The 27,346-nt window shown below is 36.4% G+C and overlaps 1 protein-coding gene and 1 non-coding gene across 2 annotated transcripts in view; one reads left to right on the top strand and one right to left on the bottom strand.

The window, feature by feature from the left end:
- Positions 1-1,290: 1,290 nt before the first annotated feature.
- LOC111756411 (small nucleolar RNA SNORA2/SNORA34 family) lies at positions 1,291-1,427 on the top strand. Its single transcript, XR_002790893.1, has one exon. It is a non-coding gene; the product is annotated as a small nucleolar RNA SNORA2/SNORA34 family (small nucleolar RNA).
- Positions 1,428-20,693: 19,266 nt separating this feature from the next.
- The window catches only part of Gdpd4 (glycerophosphodiester phosphodiesterase domain containing 4), a 98,033-nt gene continuing 91,380 nt past the window's right edge, over positions 20,694-27,346 (bottom strand). The window contains exons 12-14 of the mRNA XM_063255658.1: positions 24,107-24,189; positions 23,186-23,238; positions 20,694-21,366 (exon numbers count right to left, since the gene is read on the bottom strand). Of these exons, the coding sequence (XP_063111728.1) occupies positions 21,035-21,366; positions 23,186-23,238; positions 24,107-24,189 (468 nt within the window). The 3' untranslated portion in view covers positions 20,694-21,034. The remainder of the gene's footprint in view (positions 21,367-23,185; positions 23,239-24,106; positions 24,190-27,346) is intronic.

The raw sequence follows: 27,346 nt of genomic DNA, 5'->3' as shown, positions 1-27,346 counted from the left end.
CAAGTTCAAGCCTAGCTTGGGCAACTTAATACAACCCTACCTCAAAATTTTAAAAAATAGTTAATTTACAGGACTGGGGTGTAGGTCAGGGTGAAGGCCCTGAATTAAATATCCAGTATTGTTTAAAAAATTTTTACCAAGAGAGATCATATCCTAGGCATAAAAATAGTCACAGTAACATAAGGGGTTTGGGTCATGCAAAGGATGTTCATTGATAACCTCAAATTAAATTAGAAAACAATAATAAAGCTATCTGGAAACCTTGGGGCTGGGGTGTAGTTCAGTGGCAGAAGGTAGGTGAGGCCCTGAGTCCAGTGTCAGAGTGCCAGCCCAACTCCAAGGAAATATCTAGAAATTTCCCTAATATTTGAAAACTAAAATTTCTTTAAAATACATTTTTATTTTTAATTCACACAGTAATTGTACAGTGTGACATTTCAATACAAGTATGCAGTGTGTAATGAGCAGATCAGAGTAACTAGTATACCTAATGTTGAACATTTTTTCGAATACTTGTTACCCATTTGTATTCCCTCTTTTGAGAAATGTTTGTTCAGGTTATTCTCCCACTTTTAATTGGATTATCTGTAATTTACTGAGGTCAGGTCCTTATACATTCTAGAAATTAATAACTTCATAGATGAATAATATTCAAATTTATTTCCCCTTCTGGAGGTTATCTCTTTGTTGTGTTGTTTCCTTTGCTATACAAAGCTTTTTAGTTTGATATAATCTCACTTGTCAGTTTGTTTTTTTGTTGTCAGATTCAAAAATGAAATTTTCTGAAACCAACATCCTGAAGCATTTCTCTGTGTTTTCTTCTAGTTGTCTTGGGTCTTTATCCTTTGATCAATTTTGGATTTATTTTTGTATATGGATAGAGAGGGAGGGAAGGAGAGAGAGAGAGAGAAAGAGAGAGAGAGCGTGCCAATTTCTTCAAATTATGAATACCCAAGTTCCCCAGTATCACTTACTGAAGAGACTTTCCTTTCTCCAATATATATTCATTCTTCCTTTGTTTAAAAAAAACCCAGTTGCTGTAAACATGTGGATTTATTCCTAGGTTCTTTATTATGTTCTGTTGATCTACACAACTGTTCTTCATCAATATCACAGTTTGGGTTACTATCACTTTGTAGTATGTTTTCAAATCAGGCATCAGTGCCTCCAGATTTATTTATTGCTCAAAAATGGCTTGGACATTTGGAGTCTTTTATGGTTACATAAAAATTTTAGGGGTGTTATTTCTTTTTCTCTGAAGAGTGTCATTGGTATTTTGATAGGAATTACCTGGTCCTGAATCAAGGCCGGTAGCTTCCTGATGCTGTTAGTTTCAAGCAGGAGCCTAAAGAGATGTCTTTCTATGGTCTGTTGGCCATTCAGAACGTGGGCAGTGAAATGGCTTCAAGAAATAGCTTGAAGCAACCCCTCCCCTGTAGTGAGCAGCTGTGAGTGTGGCAGGCTCCAGTGGCCCAGGATGGGAGCCTCCGGCGTTTACTGGGACCTGCACTATGCTGGAACTTGGATCACCCGGAAACCAAGTAAACCCTCTCCCCCGCATCTGTTTTGTTTTGTTGAACTTCAATATACATGAAAGTATGGACAGCTATTTTGAAGAGAATGAAAGACTATGACAGCCATTAGTGACTTCCCTATTGTTTGGTTTTGAAGACTTAAAATGCCTTCCTCATTTTGTTCAGAATGAAGACATGGACAACTATATGGAAGAAAACAAGAGACAATAAGATAGTGAAGATATCATGTCATCTAGATTTGAAATTTATATCTTTTACATTGCTTTCTTATGTCCTATTTTGTTCTGTTTTGTTGTGTTTAATTTTACCCCCTTTAAAATAAAAAAAAAGTTTATGAGGAATTTACACTGAATCTGTAGGTCAGTTAGGGTAGTAGGTACATTTTAATAATACTCTTCCAATCAATGAACATGGCACAGTTTTCTATCTCTTTGTGTCCTCTTCAATTTTTTAAATCAGTGTTTTATAATTTTCATTGTAGAGATAATTCTTGTACTTGGTTAATTTTTTTTTTTTTTTGGTTACTGTGACTGATACTGATTTTTTTCTCAGTACTTCTGTTATGATTTTGTGTATTTAAAGAGAAAATTATTGACATTGAATTTTTGTTGTGCAATCTTATTTAATTAACTTATTAGTTCTAACAACTTCTAGAGGACTCTCTAGGTTATTCAATATAAAGAATCATGTCATCTGAAAACAAGGATAATTTAACCCTCTTATTTTTTATTTTAAAGAGAAAAAACCAAAAATCAAGTATCAAACAAATTTTAAAAAACACAACAAAAGCAAAATGACAATAACAACAACAAAAATCAATAGTTATATAGGTTTTCAAAACAAGATGATAGGAATTTGACAATGGTTGTTACATTGCATATTGTTATCTTCAAAATAGTTGCTCAAGTTGCCAAGTACAGGAATAAAACTAAACAATTAAATGGAACAAAACATTGAAACAATTAAATGGAACAAAACATTGGATTTCAAAAACAAGACAGAAGTAAATCCCCCACAGTTGCTACAATGCATATTGCCCAGACCGCCAGCCTTAGGCCTGCAAAGTCAGTCAAATAATGCAAGCATTAAGTTATTTTTTCTTCAACTGCTATCATATCAGCCTGACTTTCTCCAAATCAGTCCATTGCTTACCAGGGGTAGGAGAGTAGCTCTTCTAACTGCAGCGACTTTGTTTAATAAAGTTGCAGTCATTCTGTTCTCTGCTTCTGAACTCAGCTAAAACATATAAACAAAAATGTTTCTACATATAGCTGTGTTGACTACAAAGTACCCATTGTACCTGGCCTTCAGCTAGAAGCTTATCTCTTTTTTGTAACCTCTGTTTGCCAACTTATAAAAAGATAAACTTTCTGTGAACTTCACTTCAGATTTGGCGCTAGTTCCTCAGGGGGCCACTAGGACCAATAAAATTTCTTTTCTTCTCCTGAGCTGCTGGCTAATGTTGATTCAGTTTTTCCCACAATAGTAGGAGGTGATAAATGCTGTAAAAAATGATCAAGATAAATGAGTTTGCAGTTTTAAATCAGATGGAAGCAGCAGGTCTTTTTTCAGCCAAATTTTTTTTTTCAAAAGGATAAAACTAAACATAACAAAACAGAACAAAGCCGATCAGAAGAAAACAATGTAAATGACACAGATTTCAAAGCAAGACAACAGGAGATCATCACTGGCTATCATAATGTCTCTTGTTTTCTTCTAAATAGTTGTCCCTATCTTCACACACAATGAATTAATATGAAACAAAATAGTATTAAACTGATCAGAACAGAGCGATGAAGGCAGTATAGGCCTTCAAAACCAGATGATAGGGAAATCGGCAATGGCTGCCATAATGTTTCTCGTTCTCTTCAAAATAGCTGTCCATACCTTCATGTGTGTTGAAATTAAACAATGCAAAACAGACTAAAATCACTCTGAACAAAGAATGATGGCGTATTTCACAGCATGACAATACAGAATCAGCAATGGATAATATAATGTCTCTTTTTCTTCAAAGTAGCTGTTCATTTCATCGTGTATTATATAATCAATTCTCATAAACTGTTTAGAAGTTCTACACAAGTATAAGTCTCTACATGTATATCTGTCCTTTCTGTATTAGCGGGAAAAACAAAACAAAACAAATTACTATGAAAACATGAAACAAAAAAGACAAATAAATAACAGTAGCAAAGAGCCCAAAACACTGACAGTATAGACCTTAAAAACAAGGTGGTGGGAGCATAACTAGGGTTATTATTTTACATAATGATCTTCAAGAGTTTCTCAGATTACCATAAATTAACATGCACAACTGTACCAATCCTATGAATGTTAACTGTTTTGTTCCACGATCTTATAGAATTTGTAGCACAAATCATCTTAGCCATCCTGTGTTCATATAATTCTGGATATTTTTTCTTTTCCCTCTCTTTTTCTTTTTCATCCTTTTCCATGAGATATTACTTTTTTCCTTTGAGCACATTCTTATCCTTTCACTGTATTTATTGAGGTTTTTGTATCTTATGTACTCTTCTTACATTAGGGAGACTATATGGTATTTACACATGTGAGTTTGATTTATTTCACTTGTGAGTATGGTCTCGAGTTGAATCCATTTACTTACAAATATCTCAATGTGATCATTCTTGATAGCTAAATAGTAGTACTCCACTGTATAAAAATACCACATCTTTTTTAGCCATTCCTCAGTTGATGGGAATTTAAGTTGGCTATTACAAATTTAGATCTGGCTATTACAAATTGTGCTGTTATACACATGGGTGCCATATATCACTGTGTTATGATGCTTTCAGTTCTTCTGGGAATATGCCTAGAAGTGGAATAGTTGTGTCAAATGGGACTTCCAATCCCAGCTTTTTGAGGACCCTCCAGACTGATCTAGACAGTGGTTGCACTGGTCTGCACTCCCACCACCAGTGCAGGAGAGTTCCTTTTTCCCCTGCAGCCTCTCCAGCATTTGTTGTTGGTAGTTTTCTTACTTCTGGCCATTCTTTCTGGAGTGAGGGAATCTCAGTGTGGCTTTAATTTGCATTTCTCTAATGACTTATGATGAAGAACATTTTTTCTGTATTTATTTGCCATTTGTATTTCTTCATCTGAGAACTGTGTGTTCATCTCAGATGCCCGTTTTTGGATTGAGTCTTTGAATTTTGGGGGTCTGATTTTTTAATTCTTTATATGTTCCAGACAGAAGTCCTTTGTCTGAGGGACAGTTCACTAAGATTTTTTCCCCAATTTGTGGGTTTTCTTTTCACTATGCTGGAGATGTCTATTGACATGCAGAAACTCTTCAATAAGACATGATCCCAGTTATTGATTCTGTTAAGTATTTCCCATGCAGTTTGATTCTTGTTCATGAATTCTCTACCTATCCCTATGTCTTCAAGATATTTACTTACTTTGCCTTCCAACAGATTTAGTGTTTCTGTTTTAATATTTAGATCTTTGATCCATTTAGAATTTAGTTTAGTACATGGTAATAGGCATGGGTGTAGTTTTAGTTTTTGGCATATGGAGAGCCAATTTTTCCAGCACCATTTATTAAAGAGACTATCTTTCGACTAGTGAATGAATTTGGCCTCTTGATCAAAGATAAGGTGGCTGAGTGTTTGTAGTTGTAGTTGTATCTTCTAATCTATTCCATTGATCTTCAGGTCTGTTTTTATTCCAGTGCCATGCTGTTTTATTATAATAGCTTTGTAATATAACTTCAAGTCAGGGATTGTGGTGCCTCCTGCCTTCCCTCTGTTGCTTAGAATTACCTTTGCTATTCTAGGTCTCTTCTGGCTTTAGATGAATTTTAGGAGTGATTTCTCTAGATCTGTGAGGTATGCTAGTAGTATTTTGATTGGGATTGCATTGAATCTGTAAAGCAATTTTGGAAGGATGGCCATTTTCACAATATTTGTTCTTCCTATCTATGAATAAGGGCTGTCTTTCCATTTTCTGAGGTCCTCTTCTATTTATTTTTCAGGGTATTGTAATATTCCCCAAATACACCATTTACTTTTTTGTTAGATTGATTTCTAAGCATTTTATTTTTTTGATGCTATTGTGAAGGGTGAGGCCTCTCTTATTTCTCTCTCAGTGAGTTTGTTGTTTGTGTATAGGAATGTTATTGATTTTTGAGTGTTGACTTTGTATCCAGCAACATTATCGAATTTATTTATTATACCTAGAATTCTTTCAATGGAGTTTTGGGGGTCCTCTATATAGAGTATCATGTTATCTGCAAACAATGATAATTTAACTTTTCCTATCCTTTCTCCTTTTATTTCTCTCTTTTGTCTGATTGCTCTGGCTACTATTTCCAGCACTATATGGAATAGGAACAGTGATAAGGGACATCCTTGTCTTGTGTCTGATTTCAGGGTAAAGGCTTTGAGTTTTTGACCATTTAATATGATGCTGGCTGTTGGTTTGTCACAGACGGCCTTTATCATATTGAGGTAAAGACCATCTATTCCAATTTTCTGTAAGGTTCTTATCATGAATGTGTTGGACCTTATCAAAAGCTTCTTCTGCATCTATAGAAATGATCATGTGATTCTTATTTTTGGCTTTATTGATATGGTGGTTTACATTTATTTATTTACATATGTTGAACCATTCCTGTATTCCTGGGATGAATCCCATTTGGTTGTGGTGTATAATCTTCTTGATGATTTGTTGCATTTTGTTTGCCAATATTTTATTGAGAAATTTTTTATCTCTGTTCATTAAGGAGATTGGCCTATAGTTCTCTTTTTTAGTTGGGTCTTTCTCAGGTTTTGGTACTAGAGTAATATTTGCTTCCAGGAATGAGTTAGGGAGAATTGCTTCCCTTTCAATTTCACTTTAGAGTTTGAGGAGTATTGGCATTAAGTCTTCTTTGAATTTCTTGTAGAATTCCACACTGAATCCATCTAGGCCTAGGCTTTTCTTCGTTGGTAAGGTTTTAATTACATTTTCAATTTTGTTACTTGAAGTTGGGTTATTCAGCAGTTTTACATCTTCTTGACCCAGCTTTGGTAATTCATATGTTTCTAGGAATCTGTCCGTTTCTTTTGTGTTATAGAGCCTATGAGAGTAGAGATTTTCAAAATAAGTGTTGATGATCTTCTGTATTTCCATAGGGTCTGTATTGATTTCACCCTTTTCATTCCTTATTGCATGAATTTGAGTTTTTTCTTTCCGTTTTAAAATAAGGTTGGTTAGGGGCTTATCAATTTTGTGTATTCTTTCAAAGAACCAACTCTTGATTCATTGATTCTTTGGATTGTTTTCTTAGTGTCCATTGCATTGATTTCTGCTCTGATCTTTATAATTTCCTCTCTTCTTTTGGCTTTGGGATTGACTTGCTCTTCTTCATCTATAAGTTTGAGGTGTAGCATCAGGTTGTTTGTGTTCATTCTGTTTTCCTGATGTGGGAATTCATGCAATAAACTTTCCTCTGGGGACTGCTTTCATTGCATCCCACAGGTCCAGTAAGTTGTATTTGTATTTCTGTTTGCTTGTAGGTATTGTTTAATTTCTTCTTTAATTTCCTCTGTGTCCCACTGATTGCTCAGGAGGGTATTATTCAATTTCTATGTGTTTGTGGGGGTTTTGCAGTTTCTTTTGTCATTAATTTCTAGTTTCATGGTGCTATGATCCGATAACATGCATGGGATAATTTCAATTCTTTTGCATTTACTTAAGCATGTTCAGTGGGCTAGTGTATGATTTATTTTAGAGACTGTCCTATGTGCTGCTGAGAAGAATGTATATTCTGATGTTGTTGGATGGAACACTGTATACATCCACCAAGTCCATTTGTTCACAGGTGTAATTCAGTTGTGCTATTTCTGTGCTGATTTTCTGTCTAGTTGATCTGTCTCTTTGTGTCAATGAGATGTTAAAGTCTCCTGTTATAATTATGTTATTGTTTATTTGATTTTTAATTTCTGTTAATTTTTTTTATAGCTGGGTGCTCCAGAATTTGGTGCATATATATTTAAGATTGTTATCTCTTCCTCTTGAAGTTTTCCCCTAACTCTTATGTAGTGACTGTCTTCAAATCTTTGGATCATTCTTGGTTTGAAGTTCACATTGTCTGCAAACAGAATGGCTCTCCCTGATTTTGGGGGGGTTCCTGTTGCATGAAGTATTGCTTTCCATCCTTTAACTTTCAGTCTATGAGTTTCTTTTGGGTTAGATGTGTTTTTTGTATTCAGCATATATGTTCAGATGTTGTTTCTTGATCCATTCTGCCAGTCTGTTTCTTTTAATTGGTGTATTGGGGCAATTTATATTACTGATTATAACTGATCTATATTCGTTCACTTTTGACATTATCTTTCTGCTGTTGCTTTTTTACCTTTCCACTCTGTTTGTCTGTCTTTCTTAGTGGATTTTTCCTATGGATATCTAGACTATCTTTCAGTATTTTTTGCAGGGTTGGTTTGGTGATCATGAAGTTCTTCAGCTCTTCTTTGCCATGGAAGTACCTTATTTCTCCATCCATTTTGAAGGACAGTTTTCCAAGGTACATCAGTCTGGGTTGGAAGGTGTTTTCCTTTAGGATCTGAAATACTTCACTCCATGCTCTTCTTGTCTTCACTGTTTGTGTTGAGAAGTCTGCTGTGACTCTGATAGCTTTTCCTTTATAGGTGATCTGTCTTTCCTAATAGCTTTTAATATTCTGTTCTTATGTTGGATTTCTGGGATGTTGATTGTTATATGTCTGGGTATAGTTTTCTTTTAGGAAGGCTATTTGGAATTCTATATGCTTCACTGATCCATATGTTAGTTTCTATTCTCATGTTTGGGAAATTTTCAGCTATTACTTCTGTGAATAGCCTCTTCATATCATTTGTGTTCTTTTCATATATCCTTTTCAGTCTTATGTTGGTTTTTTTTGCATCACCTTGCAGCTGATGAATTGTTATTTCCTGATTCCTTGTTATTTTTAAGAGATATTTCCTTTCCTGTTCACTAGCTGCAATCTTGTCTTCGAGGTCTGAAATTCTATCTTCACTTTTGTTGAGAGGGTTTTACCAACTTTTGATGGAATTTTTGATTTCTCTTTGAATCTGTTTTGATATCTCTTTGAATCTGTTTCATGCATTCTGTTTGTTTCTTATATTGTTCATTCAGGGTTCTATCTTTTTGCATTGTTCCTCTAATTTCTGTCTTCTTTAGATGTGTTTAGCATTTCTTTCATTACATATATCATTTCTTCTTTTACCTGGGAGATTCTTTCTGATCTGAGGTTTTTTATAGCTTCCCAGAGTTGTTTCTTTACTTTAGTTGTTATCATTTCTGAAATTCCAGGAGTATGGCTTACATTTTCATCTATGTCCATGTCTCCTAGGCTTGCTTGAGATAGGCTGGAGGTTTGAGATTGCATTTTGCTCTTTTGTTTTGTCATTTTCCTATATTTCTGGGTTTTAAGTGATGTTCCAAAGCCTCCCCCACCGCACCTTCACCTCCCTGGATGGAATGGATGTTGCTGGGTGTGGCCTAGTTAGGCCCATGGGGACCTCCTGTGTGTCCTCCAGTGATTTAGGATGCTGGGTGGGGTCTTAGCCACTGGGAGCTATATTCCAAAGCTTCCCTCACATGCTGGGAATCACCTGGCGCACCTTCAGCTCCTAGAATGAAATGGATATCCTCAGCCAAGATTTGAATTAACTGAGGTAGTGAACCTTTTTGGGTACCCAAAGCCAATGGTTCCAGGTAGCAGATTACAAGCACAAAGAACTTGCATCCAAGGGCATCTTAGAGGAACAGTGAGATAGATGCGACTTGAGCAAAAGAGTGAGGCAAACAAGATTAAGTAGGACCTTCCAGGGTGTTGTTGTGTCACTGACTTTATGGCAAGTGAAATGGGCAGATGTTGGAAGTTACAAGTAAGAAGAAGGGTGACCTGGTTTGCTTAGGTTTTAAATGGATCACTTTGGCTGCTGTGCTGACATATTTAGTGGAAATAAGGAAGGGAAGGGCTGGGTAAGGGTGGAAGCAGAGAGACAAATTTAGAGACTAAAGGCTCAAGGGAAACTACAGGTCCAGGGTGATAGCAATGGAGACGAGAAGCAGATGAATGTAAATATACTTTAAAGATACAGTAAACAGAATTTGTCAATTGATTGGATGTGGGATATGAGGAGAGAGGATTAAGGATTGACTCTCAAGGTTTTTGACCTAAGATACAAATATGATTGTCATTGACTGAAAAGATGTATATTTTTTAAAATTTTGGGAATGGAAGATCAAGAGTTCAGGTACTTGGGCATGATAATATTAAGATTTCTCTTAGAAATTGATGAAGATACAAATTTAGAGACTTTAAAGATACACTGAAACCCAGGTAAAATGACCCAGAATGATCAACACTGAATCATTTTTGATTTAGACATTAAGCTCTTTTATCCATTTTAGGCATACAGATTTACAGGGTGAAGTCAAGTAGATGTCAGGTTTCTCCATAGGATACTAAATGGTAAAAGAATTCCAACAAAATCTCCAAGGAAAAATATGTTACCAAGTCCAACCTCAATGTTATTTAAAAGGCAATGTAAAATTTCTAAACACTAAGAACTAGGGTACACTGTTCCCATGAACCCTTTATGAGGAGTCAGTTGAAGCATGTGCTTCAGCCAGAAGAAGTTAATGGGAAAAAAAAAAACTACAGAAAAGTGATTGTTTTGAGCACTTAATTTATTTAAAAAATTAGCCACTAAGACTAAAACAAAGACATAATATGAAAACTAGCGCTGTTGCCTGTGTGGAGATGAAATACTAGGAGGGGAAGAGGGAGGAAAGATTTAATTTGGATGATTTGTTATCATTCAGTTTATTTTCTAAGGAATAGGTGGATCAAAAGATATCAACTAGCCCTAAGAATTCAAATGATAAATGATGTTTAATTATTAAGGAAAGAATTTCTATAGGGTAATGCTGGCTAGTTTTACATCGCCCCACACATCACCTAAACAGTATGGAGAGCAACAAAGCAGGACAGGGGGCCCACAAACACTTTTATGGAGAGACATAAAGAAGAGATTAACCTCAAGTGAAGCAAAAGGACAAAACTAAGTTCCAGAAAGTAGCGGAGTTGGTACTGGAGTTTCCATTGGTGAGGAGAGCCCAGGCATGGTTGTGAACAAAAGTGGGAAATGCAGAGAGGGTTTTTTGTTTGTTTGCTTCGTTTTTTCTCATCTTCTTCTTCTTTGTGTGTGTGTGGGTACTGGGAATGGAACACAGGACATTTGCGCTGAGCCACGTCCACAGCCCTTTAAAAAATTTTGTTTCAGACAAGGTCTTGCTAAGTCACTAAGTTGCCCAGGCTGAGCTCAAATTTATTATCCTCTCTCATTCTCCCAGAGTATGGAGATTACGGTGTATGCTACCACACCCAGCAAAGAGTTTTTTACAGGGCAGCATCTGGATAACACCAGTAAACAAGAGGAGACTCCATACTGAGCAGTAATCAGCAGTATATGAGCAGTATATGTCTGAATCCTGGCAGTGAGTGAATTGTCACTGAAAGAAAGGGATTTCAAAGTGCAGGGTTGTGGAAGGAAGTCTTAGCACACACTGCCTCTGATGGCAAAGGCGCACAACAGACGGTGGTTTCATCCTGTGGAGGCAGTGGCCAGTTTCTGAAGAAGAGGTAAAGCTGCACCAGCAGTAAGGATGCTATTACAACATGATAGGACAGAAAGAGGAAGTACAGCCTTTCTCTAAAGCGTGCCTGTATGCTAAAGAAGCTGTCTTCAGTTTGAGTAACAGGGAAAGATACACTTCACTAAGAAAAGTGAAAAGTGCCCATCAATGTCTTCTCCATCACATCACAGAATTGCCCTGATAACAATATTTGGTCCATGGAGCACTAACATGGAGAAGAATTGCACCAATGCATTTGTACTTTTACAAGAACATTGTGAAAATTCAAATATAAAAATTAAAAACTTGGACAAGAAAATGTGCCCAAAAATTATGCCATGAAGCAAAGACAAAATGTAACATTCTGATGTATGGTAGTTAAAAAAATTTTAAAGCAATTATATATGTGAAAGAGTGCCATGAATCAAATACATTACAAACTCAGGGAAGAGGGCTGGGAGTCTAGCCATGTGGTAGAACACAGTGCTCTGATTTCTATCTTCACTACTACCAAAAAATGAAAAATAAAAACAAAACACCAGAAACAAAATAAAAGCCCTCAGAGAAGAGACAGAATAACAGAAAAATGTGAAATGGAAACTAATGGAACCGAATGAAATTGAAGAAAACAACAAAGATTAGCTTGTATACAAAAGAGAAAAGTTGGTGGACACAGGGGACAGTAACATTCAGATTCAAGAAAATAAAACAGGCTGGGGATTTAGCTCAGCAGCCTAAGTGGCAGCAGGCAGTCGTGAGTTCGATCCCTGGTACCGATAAAAAGGAAAAAGGCAAAAAAAGAAAAAAAAAAAAAAAAAAAAAAGAAAACAAAGGGAACGAATAAGTAATCAAAATTTACAGTGAACAATCCAAAAAAGAAATTTTAAATACTCAATTTACAATAGCATCAAAAGGAATAACTGTGTTAGCCCTCTGCCAGGTTAACTTCAGCTCAGCATTTCAGAAGTGTCATGGTCAGCTGGACCTCCTGCTTTGAGCCTGCAGCTGCTCCACGCATTATGGCAGGAGGGCTTGGCAAAGGGGGCCTCGCACTGCAGCAGAGAGAGAAAGGAAGGGGCCATGATCTCAATGCTGTATCTCCCTCAAGGGCACATTCCCAGTGACCTACCTTCCTTCCTTATCCCCAAAGGTTCTACTACTTACCAAGGGTGCCATGGTTAGGGCCCAAGCTTTCAGCACATGGATCTTTGGGGAACATTCTTATCCAAACTATAGCTTCAAAAAGGATAAAGTCTTGAATGCTAAAACTACAAAATACTTTTGAAAGAAATTAAAGACAATATATAAATGGAAAGATATTCCATGCTCGTAAATTAGATTTATATTAAGATTCTATTGAAAATAACAAGAGAAAGCATAGTAACTGCTGTAGATCACCTAATATTGTAGTCTTATATGTCTTTTTCATTTCATGTTTTTCTAGAAATTTGTTTTGTTGTCTTGTTTTGGTCTGTTTTTCCTATAATACAGAAAGGAGAGGTATACATGTAGAGATTCACACACGGGAAGAATTTCTAACCTATTTATGGGAATAGATTATATACTACACGATGTAATGAACAGATACTCTGAAAAGAAGAGACACTAAGAAACCCAATGCTAATTCTGTAGCATTGTGATATAAAAGCTAGCAATACTATTATTTACTGTTCAGAGTGATATTAGTCTAGTCTCGTATATTCAATTTCAACATACATAAGGATAAAGACAGCTACTACGAACAGAATGAGAGACATTATGGTAATCATTATTGACTTCCCCAAAATCAGGTCTGGAAGACCTAAAAACCCTTCATCATCCTGTAATGATTTCATTAGCTCTATAATGTTCAGTATATATTCAATGTTTGTGAAGATGGGGACAACTATTTGGAAGAAAACTAGAGATAATAAGATAGACAGTGAAGATCTCCAGTGGACTTGCTTTGAAATCCGTGTTTCATACTGTTGGATCATTGAGCAGAACTGTTTGCATTGTCATTATTTGAATGTCACTTTGTACGCTTTAATTTTGTAACTTGAACAACTATTTCTAAGATGACAGTATGTAACTTATCAGCTAATGATTTCTTGCTTATTTTTCTGAAATTCTGTATTATTTCTACTCTTTTTTCTGTTTTTTTCCTCTTTAAATAAAAAAAAGATTTCAGTTCACCTAAAACCTATAGATATAGGTTTACTGTAATCACTATCAGTATATCAACGACCTTTTTTCAATCTGAAATTGAAATCTTTAAAGATTCATATGGAATATTTAAAGAGACCCTGAGTAGCTAAAATAATCTTGAAAAGGAACAAAACTGGCAGACTCACAACCTCCTAGTTTTAAAGTTTATTACAAACTAGTATTAAAACAGTGTGATATTAACACAAAGATAGAAATATAGGCCAATGGAATAGCTTAGACTCTCAGAAATAAACCCTCATATATATATGGCCAATTGAATTTGGATTGGACAAGGGTGCAAAGAACATTCAAAGGAGATAGGACAGTCTTTTCAACAAATGCCACTGAGAAAAATGGATATCCACATTTAAAAGAATGATATTTGATCCTTATAGCATATACAAAAATGAACTTACTTTTTTATATTTTAAAGAGGGTAAGGTTAAACAGAACAAAACAGATCATAAGGAAACAATTTTAAGAAACACAGGCTTCACACGAAGTCCACTGGAGATCTTTATTGTCTCTTATTTTCTTCCACATAGTTGTCCCCATCTTCACACACAGTGAATACATACTGAACACTATAGTACTAATCTAATCAGAACAGGACAATGAAGGATTTTTAGGTCTTCAAGACCTGACATTAGGGAAGTCAACAATGGCTGCCATAATGTCTCTCATTCTCTTCAAAGTAGCTGTCCATATCTTTATGTATGCTGAAATGAAACATAAGAGACTAGACTAATATCACTCTGAACAGTGAATAATAGTATTGCTAGATTTTATATCATAATGCTACAGAATTAGCCCTGGGTTTCTTAGAATCTCTTCTTCCTCAGAGTAGTTGTTCATTACATCGTGTGTTATATAATCTGTTCCCATAAACTGTTTAGAGATTCTCCACATTTGTGAATCTCTACATGTATACCTATCCTTTCTGCATTTTAGGGAAAAACAGATCAAAACAGACAATAAAACAAATTCCTAGAAAAACATGAAATGAAAAAGACATATAAGACCACAATATTAGGTGATCTATAGTAGTTACTATGCTTTCTCTTGTTATTTTCAATAGAATTGTCCACATCATCAGACATAATATTGTTGAACATAGTATTACATAGCTATTTTAATAAAAACACAACTTTGGAGACATTATAGAACTTCAAAAGCAGTTAATAATCAAACCAGAATGGGTATCTTATTACATCTTGTCATCTTCAGAGTAGTTGCCTCTACTCTTAGACTTGATACTATCAAGTATGCTACATTCAAATAAAATCAGTCAAGACAAAACAGTGGTCTAACAAAACAGATTCAAATAAGATCAGTCATAGTAAGACAATATAAGTAATACAGGTCTTCAGTTTAAGTTAATAGGGAATTAAGGATATTTACCATAATATATCCTGCTATTTTTGGGATAACTGTCTGTGCCCTCAAATCTAGCATGAGTAGACAGACCAAAACAAAATAGAGTCAAACTAAACAGAGTGATAAGATTAATGTGGCTTTTAAATCCTGATACATTGTTAACAATGTCATCTGCCTTCCTTTTTTAGGCAATTCCTCCCCTTTCCCTTTCTCAGGATGCTTTGTATATTTTGGGTCCCACTATCTCCTTCAGTTTTTAGATTAGGGGGCAACCCATTATCTATCTAAGTGGTTTGAAGCTTTTTAACTCTGAGCTTGATCTTGAGCTGTATTCCTTTACTTACTAAAGCCACAAGGTTTTCATTCCTTATAGCTGAGTAATTCTCCACTGCACAAAAGTGCCATGACTTTCCAACCTATCTGCAGCTGCTGGATGAGTTGTCGCTATTTCTCTCTGGTTCCTTGTCACATACAGCATCATTGTCTCATCTTTGACTTTCAGTTTCAGCTTATTAACCCTCTTTTCAGGTTAAGTATATTTCCTATTCAGAGCATCTCGATGGATTCTGTCTCCTGATCTACTCTGCCTGTGTTTTTGTTAGTGTATCAAGGCTATCTATATTAGAGATTATAGCCCACCTTCTCTGCCTCACTGCTATTTTATTTTTCTGCTATTGTTTGTCCACTTTACTCCCTCATTCCACTGTCTGCCCCATTCATTGAGGCCTCTCTGCCACTGTTGCTGGAATCCTGGTATTTTTTTTTCTCTCTCTCTCTAGAATGTACTTCAGTATTTTTTGTAGGGTTGTATTGGTGGCCACAAACTCCCACAGTTCATCCTTATCTTGGAAACATCTTGTTTCTCCATTAATTTTGAGAGAGAGGTTTTCAGGGTACATCAATCTGGGTTGGAGGTTATTTTCTTTCAGGGCTTGGATTACTTCACTCCAGGCTCTTCTTGATTTGATAGTTTTGTGTTGAGAAGTCTGTCATTATTTTGATGGATTTTCCTTTAGAGATGATCTGCTTCTTTCTCTGACTGCTTTTAATATTCTACTCTTGCGGTGAATTTCTAGGATCTTGATTATTATATGTCTGGGTGTAGTTGATTATTATATGTCTGTTTTGGTTGTAGTTGGTTGGAGTTATGTATGCCTCATTTATCTGGATATCATTTCTTTTCCTATGCTTGGGAAGTTTCCCTTAATTATTTATGTGAATAGCCTTTGTAGATCATTTGTGGTTACTCCTGCTTCTTCACTCATGTTTTTTATTCTTACATTATAGATCCTCTTGTCATCTTCTAGCCTTTGAATTGTTACGTCCTGGTTCCTTGTTATTTTTAAGAAGTCTTTTCTTTCATGATCACACCATGCAAATCTATCTTCAAGTTTTGAAAGGCTAACTTTAGTTTCTGTCAAGGCATTTTTCCAGCTTTCAATGGAGTTTTTAATGTCCTGGTAATCTCTTTGGATCTGTTTCATGTATTCTAGATTGTGTTTATATTCTTCACCAAAGGTTTCTCTTCCTTTTCTGGGTTCCTCCATTCTTCCATCTGTGTCTTCTTGAGAGGGGCTTAGCATTTCTTTTATTAATCTTTTTATATCTTGCCCCACTTGGATTAGAATTTCAGTTTTAAGTTTGTCTATGAGGTCACAAAGGTATTTCTTTATGTCCGCTGATGTTGTGGCCAATATTGCATGATTGCTGCACTGGTTCTCTTCTGTATTTACCTCTCCTGGACTTACTTTCCCAGGGTCAGTGGCTGGAGGTTTTTTCTTATTTCTTTCTCTTGTCATGTTTCTGGCTTCTTTCAGACAGGTGCATGGTGGAGGTCTCAGGCCCTGTCTATATTACTTATGGTTTTTCTGAAGCATGCTGGCTGGGGGCTTGCTGCCTTCTCCAATTTGCTGTTATCTGAGGTGCACACTGGGACTGTGGGCTGGCCCTACTTCTCTGAGCCAGTCAACCAGTGAGTGCCTTCAGCAACTTAGTCTGTGCTGTGTGGATGTCACAGGTTCGGGACAGTTTCATCTCTGGCTATTGGGTCCTGACCAGGGGCGTGACTCAGCCCAAGCAGGTCCCACCAGTTCTCTTTGGGCCAGGGGCAACTGCCTGATGCCACTGTGGCACCAGACTCAGGCCTACCCTGCCCAACTCCTATATGTCTTCCAGCCGGCCACACCCACCGCAGGACCCAATTTCCAGTACTCACCATGAATTAATGCAGTTCTCCACCTTGGCTCCACTCCATGCTGCACCGTGTCTGCCCGCCAAGGGCCTGGAACTCACCAACTCCCTGTTATCAGCAGCCATGGCTTCAGTGTGACTGTGAATCGTCCGACTCCACAGCTCGCCCAGCACAGCACGGAACCGATCTCAATGAGCGCGTCTGGCTCCAGCCCTACATCCGCGTTTTCCTTCCTCTTCCCCTTTTTCTTTTTCCTCAGTTTCCTCCTGGGTCACGAGAATCCCTCTCTCCTCACCCGACCCTCCCCATGTTGTCAAATTCCAGTGTCTGAGCTGTTTTTCTCAGAGAGGTTCTCCACCCAGCTACCTATCAAGCCTACATCTTCTCTCCACTCAAAAATGAACTCTTAATGGGCCAAATATTTAGACTTAAGAGCTAAAATGATAAAACTTGAAAAAGAAAACATGGGCCAAAATGATCATGACTTTGTATTTGGCCATGATTTCTTGAAGTATGACACTAACAGTAAAGGGAACAAAAGAAAAAATAGATACATTGGGCTTCATCAAAATTAAAAGCTTTTTTATTTCAAAATACACTAGCAACAAACTAAAAATGCAACCACAGAATGGGGGAAAATATCTGATAAGGACTGCTATCAGGAATACTATATATAAAGGATTCCTAACACTGAACAACAAAACAGGTAGATTTTAAAATGATCAAAAGACTTGGGCATTTTCCCAAAGTTATACAAATAGCCAAAAGCACATAAAGAATGCTCATCACTAATCATTAGCAAACTGAAAATCAAAGCCATAATGAGATACTACTTCACATTCTTTAGGCTATTATAAAAATGCTGAAAATAATAAACATCAGCCAAGATGTAGAGAAACTGGAAACCTTTTGTGTGTTGGTGGGATTTCTCAAACAATTAAAAATAGAATTACTATATTATACTACAACTTAATTTCTGGGTGTATATCCAAAAGAATAGGAAAGATATCTATATACCCATAGTTTTTTTTACACATTAATTATGATAATATGCTAAAAGACAGAAACAACTGAAGTATCCATTTATGGATAAATGATAAAATGTGGTATATAAATGTGATGGACTATTATTCAGCCTGAAGGAAATTGTAATACATCCTGTAAAAATGGATGAAACTCAACATTATTCTAAGACAAATAAACCAGTCACCAATGGACAGATACTCTATGATTTTACTCACATGAAGCACCTAGTCAAATTCATACAAAGCAGAATGGTGAATGGCAGGGACTGAGGAAAGATAATGACATACAAAACTTGAATATAATGCATTGAAAGTGTTCACCTTTTTATATACCTTCACATTGTGAAATACTCACCAGAATCAAGCTAATTAACATATCCCTCACACCACAGATACCTTTTTTGTGTGGTGAGAACCCTCTATCCTCTTGAGCTGGGGATGGTGGTGCATGCCTATAATCCCAGCACTCAGGAGGTTGAGGCAGGAGGATCATTGTGAGTTTAAGAACAATCTGGGTTACAAAATGAGCTCAAGGCCAGCCTGAACTGCGTAGTGAGGCCCTGTCTCAAAAAAAGACAAAAAAAAACTACCCTCTTATCAAATGTTAACATACTATCTATATACTGTTATGAACTATAGTCATATTGCTGTATGTTCCTTAGATCTGCAGAACTTATCATCTGCATAACTGAAACTTCATATTCTTAAACCAATATCTCCTCTTTTTTCCCCTCTCTCTAACCCCTGATAGTTTGTGTGTGTGTGTGGGGGGGTGTTTTGTTTTTGTTTTGGTACTAGGGATCGAACTTGTGACCTTGTGCTTGCCAGGCAGGCACTTGTGCTGCTGAATTAAACCTCCAGCCCCACTAACCCCTAACAATCACCATTCTACTCTGCTTCTGAGTTTCAGTGTTTTCAGTTTCACACGAGATTACGTAGAGCTTTTATGTATCTAGGTTATTTCATTTAGTAAAATGCCTTCCAAGTTTACCTATGTTGCCATAAGTGTCAGTACATATTTTAAAGCTGAATAGTATCCTATTATGCAAATAGATGGCATTCTTAATCTATTCATCTTATTGATGGACATTTAGGTTATCTCCATATCATGACTATTATAAAAATGCTGTAAAAAATAGGTGCATGCCACTAGCTTTTCAACATATTGATTTCATTTTATTTGGCATATATCCAGTACAGTATTTCTGGATCATATGGTAGTTGTTTTTCACTTTTCTAAAGGAATTTCCATACATTTTTTCATAATGCTTGTACTAATTTTCACCAACAGAATACAGGGCTTTCTTTTCTTCACATCACTGTCAACACTGGTTATAACAGTGTTCTTTGCTTTTATAACAGATATGAGTTAACGTGTCATCATGATTTCAATTAGGGTCTCCCTAATGATTAGTGATGTTGAGTACCTTTTCATACCTGTTGGCTATTGTATGTTCTCTTTTGAGAAATGTCTAATCAGATAGTTGGATCACTATTTTATAAGGTAACTTTCTTGCTATTGAGTTGGCTGAGTTTCTTACTATTGAGTTGGAGATATTAATCTCAAAAGTACTATTTGCAAATATTTTCTCTCATAGGTTATCTCTTCATTCTGTTTGCTGTACTAAAGCTTTTTATTCTGATGCAGTCCTACTTATTTATTTTTGCCTTTGCTGCCTATATTGGTGTCATAAAAAAAATCATTGCACTGGTCAATGTCAAAAAACTTTGTCCTTATGTTTTCTAATCATTTTGAAGTTTCAGTCTTTCATCCATTCAAAGTCTGTTTTACAAGTTGAGAAAGTTCTGGATTTATACTGTGATATTGATTACACAACAGTGTGAATATACTTCCTGCCCTTGAACTATACTTAAAATTTTTTAAATTAGAAACCATTATAATATTCATTTATCACAATTTTTAAACAGAAAGTAAAAAGAGTTTAAGATTGGTATTAAAATCTTGTTTATATTGTTTAGCCTATTTAATATGTACTCTATGTTTTCCAAACTCTAGTTTTCCAAATCCTATACCATTCAGTTATAACTTTTCCCAGATTTCTAATTCTAAAATAATGTCACTTTGTCTCTGGATCCCCAAAACTATTACTGTCTGAGTTTATTTGGCAATTAACCATGTTATTCCTATTGCCTTGAGGATTTAAATATCTGTACTTACAAATATTAATATTTGAATCTTATTTGAGGTAAATAGCAGTATCTAACTGTTAGTGTCAACCAGAAAGACAGAATCTAGAGCTTGCACATGGGTTTCATTAATAATGTATCTTAAGTATTCAATTTTTATCTCATTTCACTGCTTCTCTCACATTATAGGCCCTAGACCTGCCTTATTTGGGTTCTTCCAAATTGATAGAGATTTAGGAACATGATGTGGCTCTGGATTTCTTCAAAGGCCAAGGGCCATGGATGGGCATGGGATTAAGACCACTGGGGAATTAGTGAACCACAAAGTATTAGGAAGCATTCCACTGCACACTAGGAGAGAAGGTGTGTGTGTGTGTGTGTGTGTGTGTGTGTGTGTGTGTGTGTTTTAGATGAAACCTTGACCTGACTCATACCCATGTCATCTCTCATTCCTTGGCTTTAGGATGGCATCCCCACAGTGCCCATCCCGCTGTCTCCATCAGTCTGAGTGATAGATAATAGAGAGAGCCAAAGAATAGACATTTATCTTCTTCTGGCTTTCTGAAAGATTACCTTTATTAAATGTTGATGTTTACCACAGTCACTTCTTTAGCAGAAAATACTACAAAAATGTTAACTCAGAGAACAATGATCTCCAGATCCAAGACCACACACCACTATTTTCTCCATGTACTATAAGATGCATTCTTTATAGAAAGGCTGGACCAAAATGGTACTCCTGACAGCCTCGATATCCCTGTTATGTGCCTTCTTGATCACTCTCCACCATTACTACTCTTAGCCACAGAGAGGAAGAAGGGTTGAGGTGCGTCAGTTACTTCCTCTTGAATAACATCCTATAAGGGGATGTCTGATGTAGCATGAGATTTTTTGGAAGGTTCTAATGTGGGTGTATTTTGCTATATTTTAGGATGGGGGGCCCCTGTGATGGGCACTGTTGATTTATTTGCCTCTGCAATAGGCAAGGTAGTTTGAGGAGCAGTTTCACCAGCTTGGCGAGCTTTAAAGTCCTGCAGGGGCACTTCTGGTGTAACAGTGCTCTGAACAATCTTGATAGACCCTGGTTTCTTCTCAAGGGTTTCTTCAAAAAGGGAAGCATCTGTTTGTTTCCTTCTGTTACCAAGTAAACCTAGAATCCAAGGACGTTCTTCAACTCGGGTAAAAGGCTTTTTAGGTAATTGTGAAGCTTCTTGATTCTCACTTTGTTCCACTGAGAGACTTAAACTTTCCTCTATGGGACAGAAAAGACACAAACACAGATTCCTTAGACAAGCCTGCTGGTCATGTGTGAAATTCAAGTCATCTTTCAAATATTAGCACCTCACTTACCTTCTCAGGTTCTTTAAAGCATGCCTTCCCTACCTCTCTCAGACTTCATTATAACCCCTCGATTCAGACCAGGGCTGGGGTGTGCTTAAGAGTCTAGTGTGAGGTTCTAGCTTACCAGGGAAGCCTCAGAAGCCAAAAACTGACATATGCCCAATGTTCATGTGTTTCACAGACATCAGTTACAAATGAGCTAATCACAAAAATGAACATACCCTCAATTAGATTGACACCTTATAAATAATGAGACTTTGTCTTGCTTGCCACTATATACACAGTGCTCAGAAGTGTCTGCCACATATTAAATGCCAAATAAATAGTTGTATCATGACTGGGGGTAGTAGGTCCTTCTAGTAATAGAGGTAGGAATTTGAGAACAAGTCTCCTATCAAGGAATTAAAAACTAGATGATACACAAAAACGAAAACATCTTAACATTATCAAAGAGTTTACAATATTATAAGGAACTGTAAGGCCAAAAAAATCTAGAAAAAAATGAGAATCAAAGAAGCCCAAAATGCCAAAGTTACTTTTTTCCACAGTATATTTCAATCTGGAAGAAACAAAAGCATACATAACTTCATTTTTTGTCAACTTCACAGGGGGAAAGGGGACTTTTATTGAATCAAATTTGTATGTAGATCAATTTAATGACAACTAATACCCTTAGGATATTAGGTTTTATAACTTATGAACACAACATATTACTCCTATTATTTGGGTCTTCTTTCTCAGTAAAGTTTTATGGTATTCAGTAACCACACTTCTTCCTTTGAGAGAACTTTTTGGTGAGTCTATTTAATCTCATTATTAGCATAACTGCCCTTGTTGTCTTTGGCTTACTGTTTGCATGGAATATCTTTTGTATTCTTATAACTTTCAATCTGTTTGTGTGTTGGGATCTAAAGCAAATGTAGCTAGCATATACAGTAGTTGGATCATGCTTTTAAAATCCATTCAGCTAATTTCTATCACAGGAGTTTTATGTATTTCCTTTAAGGTAATTACTAGTAAGGAAGAAACTGTCATTTTGAAATTTGTTTTCTATATGTTTTGTATTAAAGTATGATCCACATTAAATAATCGAAATAGACTCAGAGATGATAGCACTATCAAATGAGACTTAAATCAGCTACTGTAATTATGTCCATATATTTAAAACAAACATGAATACAAGGAAGAAAATGGAAAGTATTAAAAAGAACCAAATGGAACTTTTAGAGATGAAAAATATAGTATTTGAAATTAAAATTTTACTGGTTAAAAATTAACACCAGGTAAGATATTCTGGAAGAAAACATCAGTGAAGTTGAAAATATAGTGTGGGAGTCAGAATCTATGACAGCCTACAAGTTTCCCAACCTCTAGTATATATTCCTTATATAATAATTCCCCTTTTCTTTGAGTGGGATGAGACCTGTGAATATACATTCAGTGCAGACACAACCAACACAGGCCCATTTAACGCACAACAGCAACAACATGACTTTCTTGTATTAAGCATTTTTCACAGGTGTTTGGGGGTTGAGCCCTCAACTGGGCCCCACGGATACAGGGGGGACTGACTGACTGACTATACAGTACTTTCTAACTTCTCCCTGGCCCCATAACCCAGATTCCCCATATGCCCTCAGATCTTGTCAGAGATATGAAAAGTAAACTCTGTCTTCTTGAAGCAATGAGTAGGAATGAAGAAAAAAGAAGGGCCAGGCCTCTGACTTTACCTTCGAAAATTCTGGAGGCTTCAAGCAATTTTTCATTTTTGAGCTCTCTCCACCTAGAAGGAAGCAGACCACCCATAAACTCACAGCCCTCTTTCTAAAAAAAAAAAAAAAAGAAGAAGAAGAAGAAGATAATGGCCAGAAAAAAACTTTATTAAGGAAGGGAAAAGGAAAAAAATATTTTAAAAAAGGATAAAGTAAACAAAACTTTGTAAATAGGGAGGGGAAGAGGGGTTGAAAGGAAGGGAGAAAATTGGGGGAAAAAAGAGGAATCAAAATATATCATGCATGGGTACAAATTTCCTATCATGAATATGATCATTACGTCTAGATAAAGCATACCAATAAACTTAATATTTTAAAAAATAAACTCTATCCTGTCAAATTCTCACTTAAGCACAGGGCCTGTGCTTGCTCCTTTAAAGGATAAGTTATGAATCAAGAAATGATGACCCTCCTCTAACTAAAAAACCATAGTTTCCTTTAACTTTCTCCTTCCAGAATTTTCCCTGACTCTTCTACCGTAAAATTTGCAATCTTGTAGTATTTGCTCTGCAAGAATTAGCAAAAATCAAAATCTTGAACAGACAAAAAGAAAATGGCCCAGAAGAGACAGTGATTTTCTCAAGTTCACTCAGCAACTTAGGGGCAGTGAATCTATCCTCGCAGACTCAATTAAGCTTCAGTGACACTTGTTACCCCGAAAATATTGTCTTGTGCTGGAAAAGAGGAAAGAATGTGAGGAGCTGCAGGCAGCACTAGAAGAAATGAGAAGTTCACATTATAACTCATCTTTCCATGTACAGTTATAGAAAGAATGTAACTTTTTTCTGTTTTTTTTTCTTCTTCTCAAATTGCTATAAGAACATATTTATTGCTTTTATTTTGGAAAAACTTCATTTAAAATTATAGATATACACTTACCAGTGAAAACAAAATATGGCATAAATGAAAATTGCAGAAATAATATCCATGATAAGCCATATGCACATATAGTACCGTGGAGTCTGCAAAACATAACCATGGTGAAAGACCTTTATCATCGGAAGGACTGTGGATTATATGGGCCAAGTCCCTTGCTCCACTGCCCAGGCTGGAGACAGTGAGGGAGTGGAACAGAACAGGTGCAAAAGCCTCAAATACAGATTATCTGTGGTTACGCTAACGTCACCATCATGGGTGCAGGGGCTCACCAAGGAATACAACACTCTACCATACCTTGACCTCCCGTAACCCTCAAGACAGAGCTGAGGAGGTCTCAGAGAAATCAAACAGCAAGTCAATACAGGACCAGGATTCCAGCCCAGTTTCTTGACTTGCAGTATTCTATGTTTTCATGACAATGCTTCCTAAACCTGACTATACAGCCAAATATTCCTAAGTAGCTTTTAGTAATAAAGACTCCTGGGTCTAACTACAGACCTAAGAAATCAAAATCTCTGTTTTTAACATGCACTCCCAGTGATGCTGAAGAAACTAGTCTGTGAACCAGCAGTTGTGAAGAATTGCTCTGAATAATCAGTCTTCAAATAAATATGTTGAACTACAATTCCCTTTACCTGCATGCCCAGTGCTCCATGCTCTTTATTCAAATCACCTATTTCCCAAGCTGTGTCTCCTGAGTCTGCTAATATGCACTTGATAATCCCCTGGTTTGGTCTTTCCTCCATTCCCTCTCATTTCTCCTCTGCCAGTTTTGCTTGACAGCACTGGGGTTTGCACTTTTTATTCTTTCTCAGACCATTCTCTGTCCTATCCTAATGGCCTTCTTTGGGCTGAGTAATAATATTAATGACAACTCTAATAAATCATGACAATGATATAGCAATTAATGAGTGTTTACTGGGAGACTAGTAAGTATTCTGAGGCTATTTTCTCCAGTAGGCAAGTATTTTCATCACTTTAGGGGTATTTTTACATTTAATCTTCACAATAACTCTACTAAGTAAGCATAATAGATGCTTAATTCCAATTTTCACTAAACTGAGGCTTTTAGTCCCTTCTGGAAAATGCTTTAGTCTACTGATTGCTCCAGGATTCCCTCCAGAACAAGCTGAATGTACACCAAGAATCAGTTATCCTTGTTCCCAAATGGCTTAACCACAGGATGACTGAACTTATTGTAATTGTGCAGTGTGATTAAATATTGATCAAGTCTGTAAAATATGAGTGAAAAGAAGTATGTCATTTTCCAAAAAAAACTAAGTCAAATGATTTTTAAAATTCATGAGAACATAGAAGAGAAACTATGCCTTCCCGTGAAGTAAGTGTTGCTGTGCCTGTCAGAAAGAGCCTCAGCCAGAAGAGAAACAGCAGGCACATGGGCTGAAAAACCAGTAGAGCACACACACACACACACACACACACACACACATGCTAACTGGGAGAACTCAGGGTGAGATGATAGCAATAACAGCGACAGAAGAGAAGGGAACAGCTTGATGCTTGCATTGTTTGGTTGACTCTGCAGGCCTGGGGCTGGTGGTCTGGTCATCCACCTGGAGGATGGCAGTGCGCTTTGTGTCAGCTGTGGGCATTTCCTCCTGTCTTGTTTTTGAAATCTAGTGTTTTTTATTTTGCTGTTTTGTTTTATTCCTGTGTCTGGCAACCTGAGCAACTATTTTGAAGATAACAATGTGCAGTATTGTTCCCTCTGTTTTGTTTTGTTACAATCCATTGTTTTATTTTATTCAGTGTTATGTTCTGATTGATTTTATTCTGTTTTGATTTTGCTATGTCTAATGGTATGGACAACTATTGTGAAGATAGTAAATATATTATGATAGGAATTAAATCATTGTTGATTTCCTATCATCCTGTTTGAAGTTCTGTATCACTTTCACTGCTGTATTTTGATTGGCTTTATTACGTTTTGTTGGGTTTTGTTCTCTTTAAAAAAACTCATAAGGACAAAATATGTCATTAAAAATATAAACTACAGGCGTAGGCCACTGCTGGCTTGAGAAGAGCCAGACCCAAGCCTCTCCATGAGTCAGCGTCATTCGTGGACTGTGGAGGGAGAGAACCAGGCCCTATGGGAGGAGATTCCCACCTAGAAACCCTATCATTTTCATTGTTTTTTTGCGGGGTTAGATTTTTATTTTATTTTGTTTATGTTAACTCTGATGGCAAGAGCAGCTGTTTAAAAGATTGTAAGACATGTTATGGAAGCCATTATGTATTTACTACTGGCTTATTTTGATGTGCTTTTATTGCATTCATTGTTTCATGTTCTGCTAGATTTTTAATATATCTGAAGGTGCCATCTGCAGCTATTTTGAAAACAACAAAGGTATTATGATTATTGTTGATTTCACAAGGTTTGGAAGTCCTGTATCACTTATTCTGGTTTATTTGATTGATTTTATTCTGTGGTATTTTTCTTGTTTTCTTCCTCTTTAAAATTATATATATACATATATATATATACATATATATATTTCAATTGAATTGGATATGGGTGAAACATTGACAAATTAAGGTAAGGAGACTAGAGGAATTCCTCATTCTGGTTGTTTCTCCCAGTAACTATACATTTTTTTTTTTTTGAAAGGGTTTTGCTATGCAGTTTAGGCTGGCCTTGAACTCACAGCAATCCTCCAATCCTGCTTCAGCCTCCCAAGTGCTGGGATTACAGATGTGCACAACCACACCTAGCCATGTTCCTTTTTACAGCAACAAAAGTTAAAAACCATAGCTATGTTTAGTTCATTTGGATGTTTAAATAAGCAAAAGGACATAAAACTCTATCAGCTAAAGTATACAAGAAAAGATTTTGTCTGTCAAAAGGTGAATGAATTTTAAATTAAAATGTGGTGAGGTGTACGTATATACTGAACACTAAAATGACCACAGTATTTCTTCCAAACCTACATGCATGTTTCTAAACAATGTGACTTAGCTGCACTACTTTTCTCCATCAAAAGGTGACGTCTAGAGATCTTGTCTCTGGACATGGGCATGTGGTTTTCTCTGGCCAGTGGAAGATTGTTAAACACTTGGGGAACATTAAGAATCTTATATGCATTGGGATTTGCCCTCTCTTGCTGCTGGGAACTCACTTTCAAGAGAAGAACACACTCAGGGTGGCTTCTTTAAAGATGTGTGGCCACAGAGACCTGAGTCACCCTAGGTGAGACTCCAGACAAATCAATGAGGCTGTCC

This window comes from Cavia porcellus, unplaced genomic scaffold, assembly GCF_034190915.1.
Source record: "Cavia porcellus strain 051 isolate PalLab524CR breed Dunkin Hartley unplaced genomic scaffold, mCavPor4.1 scaffold_9, whole genome shotgun sequence".
Lineage (NCBI taxonomy): Eukaryota > Metazoa > Chordata > Mammalia > Rodentia > Caviidae > Cavia > Cavia porcellus.
This window is presented reverse-complemented; position numbering and strand designations above follow the sequence as displayed.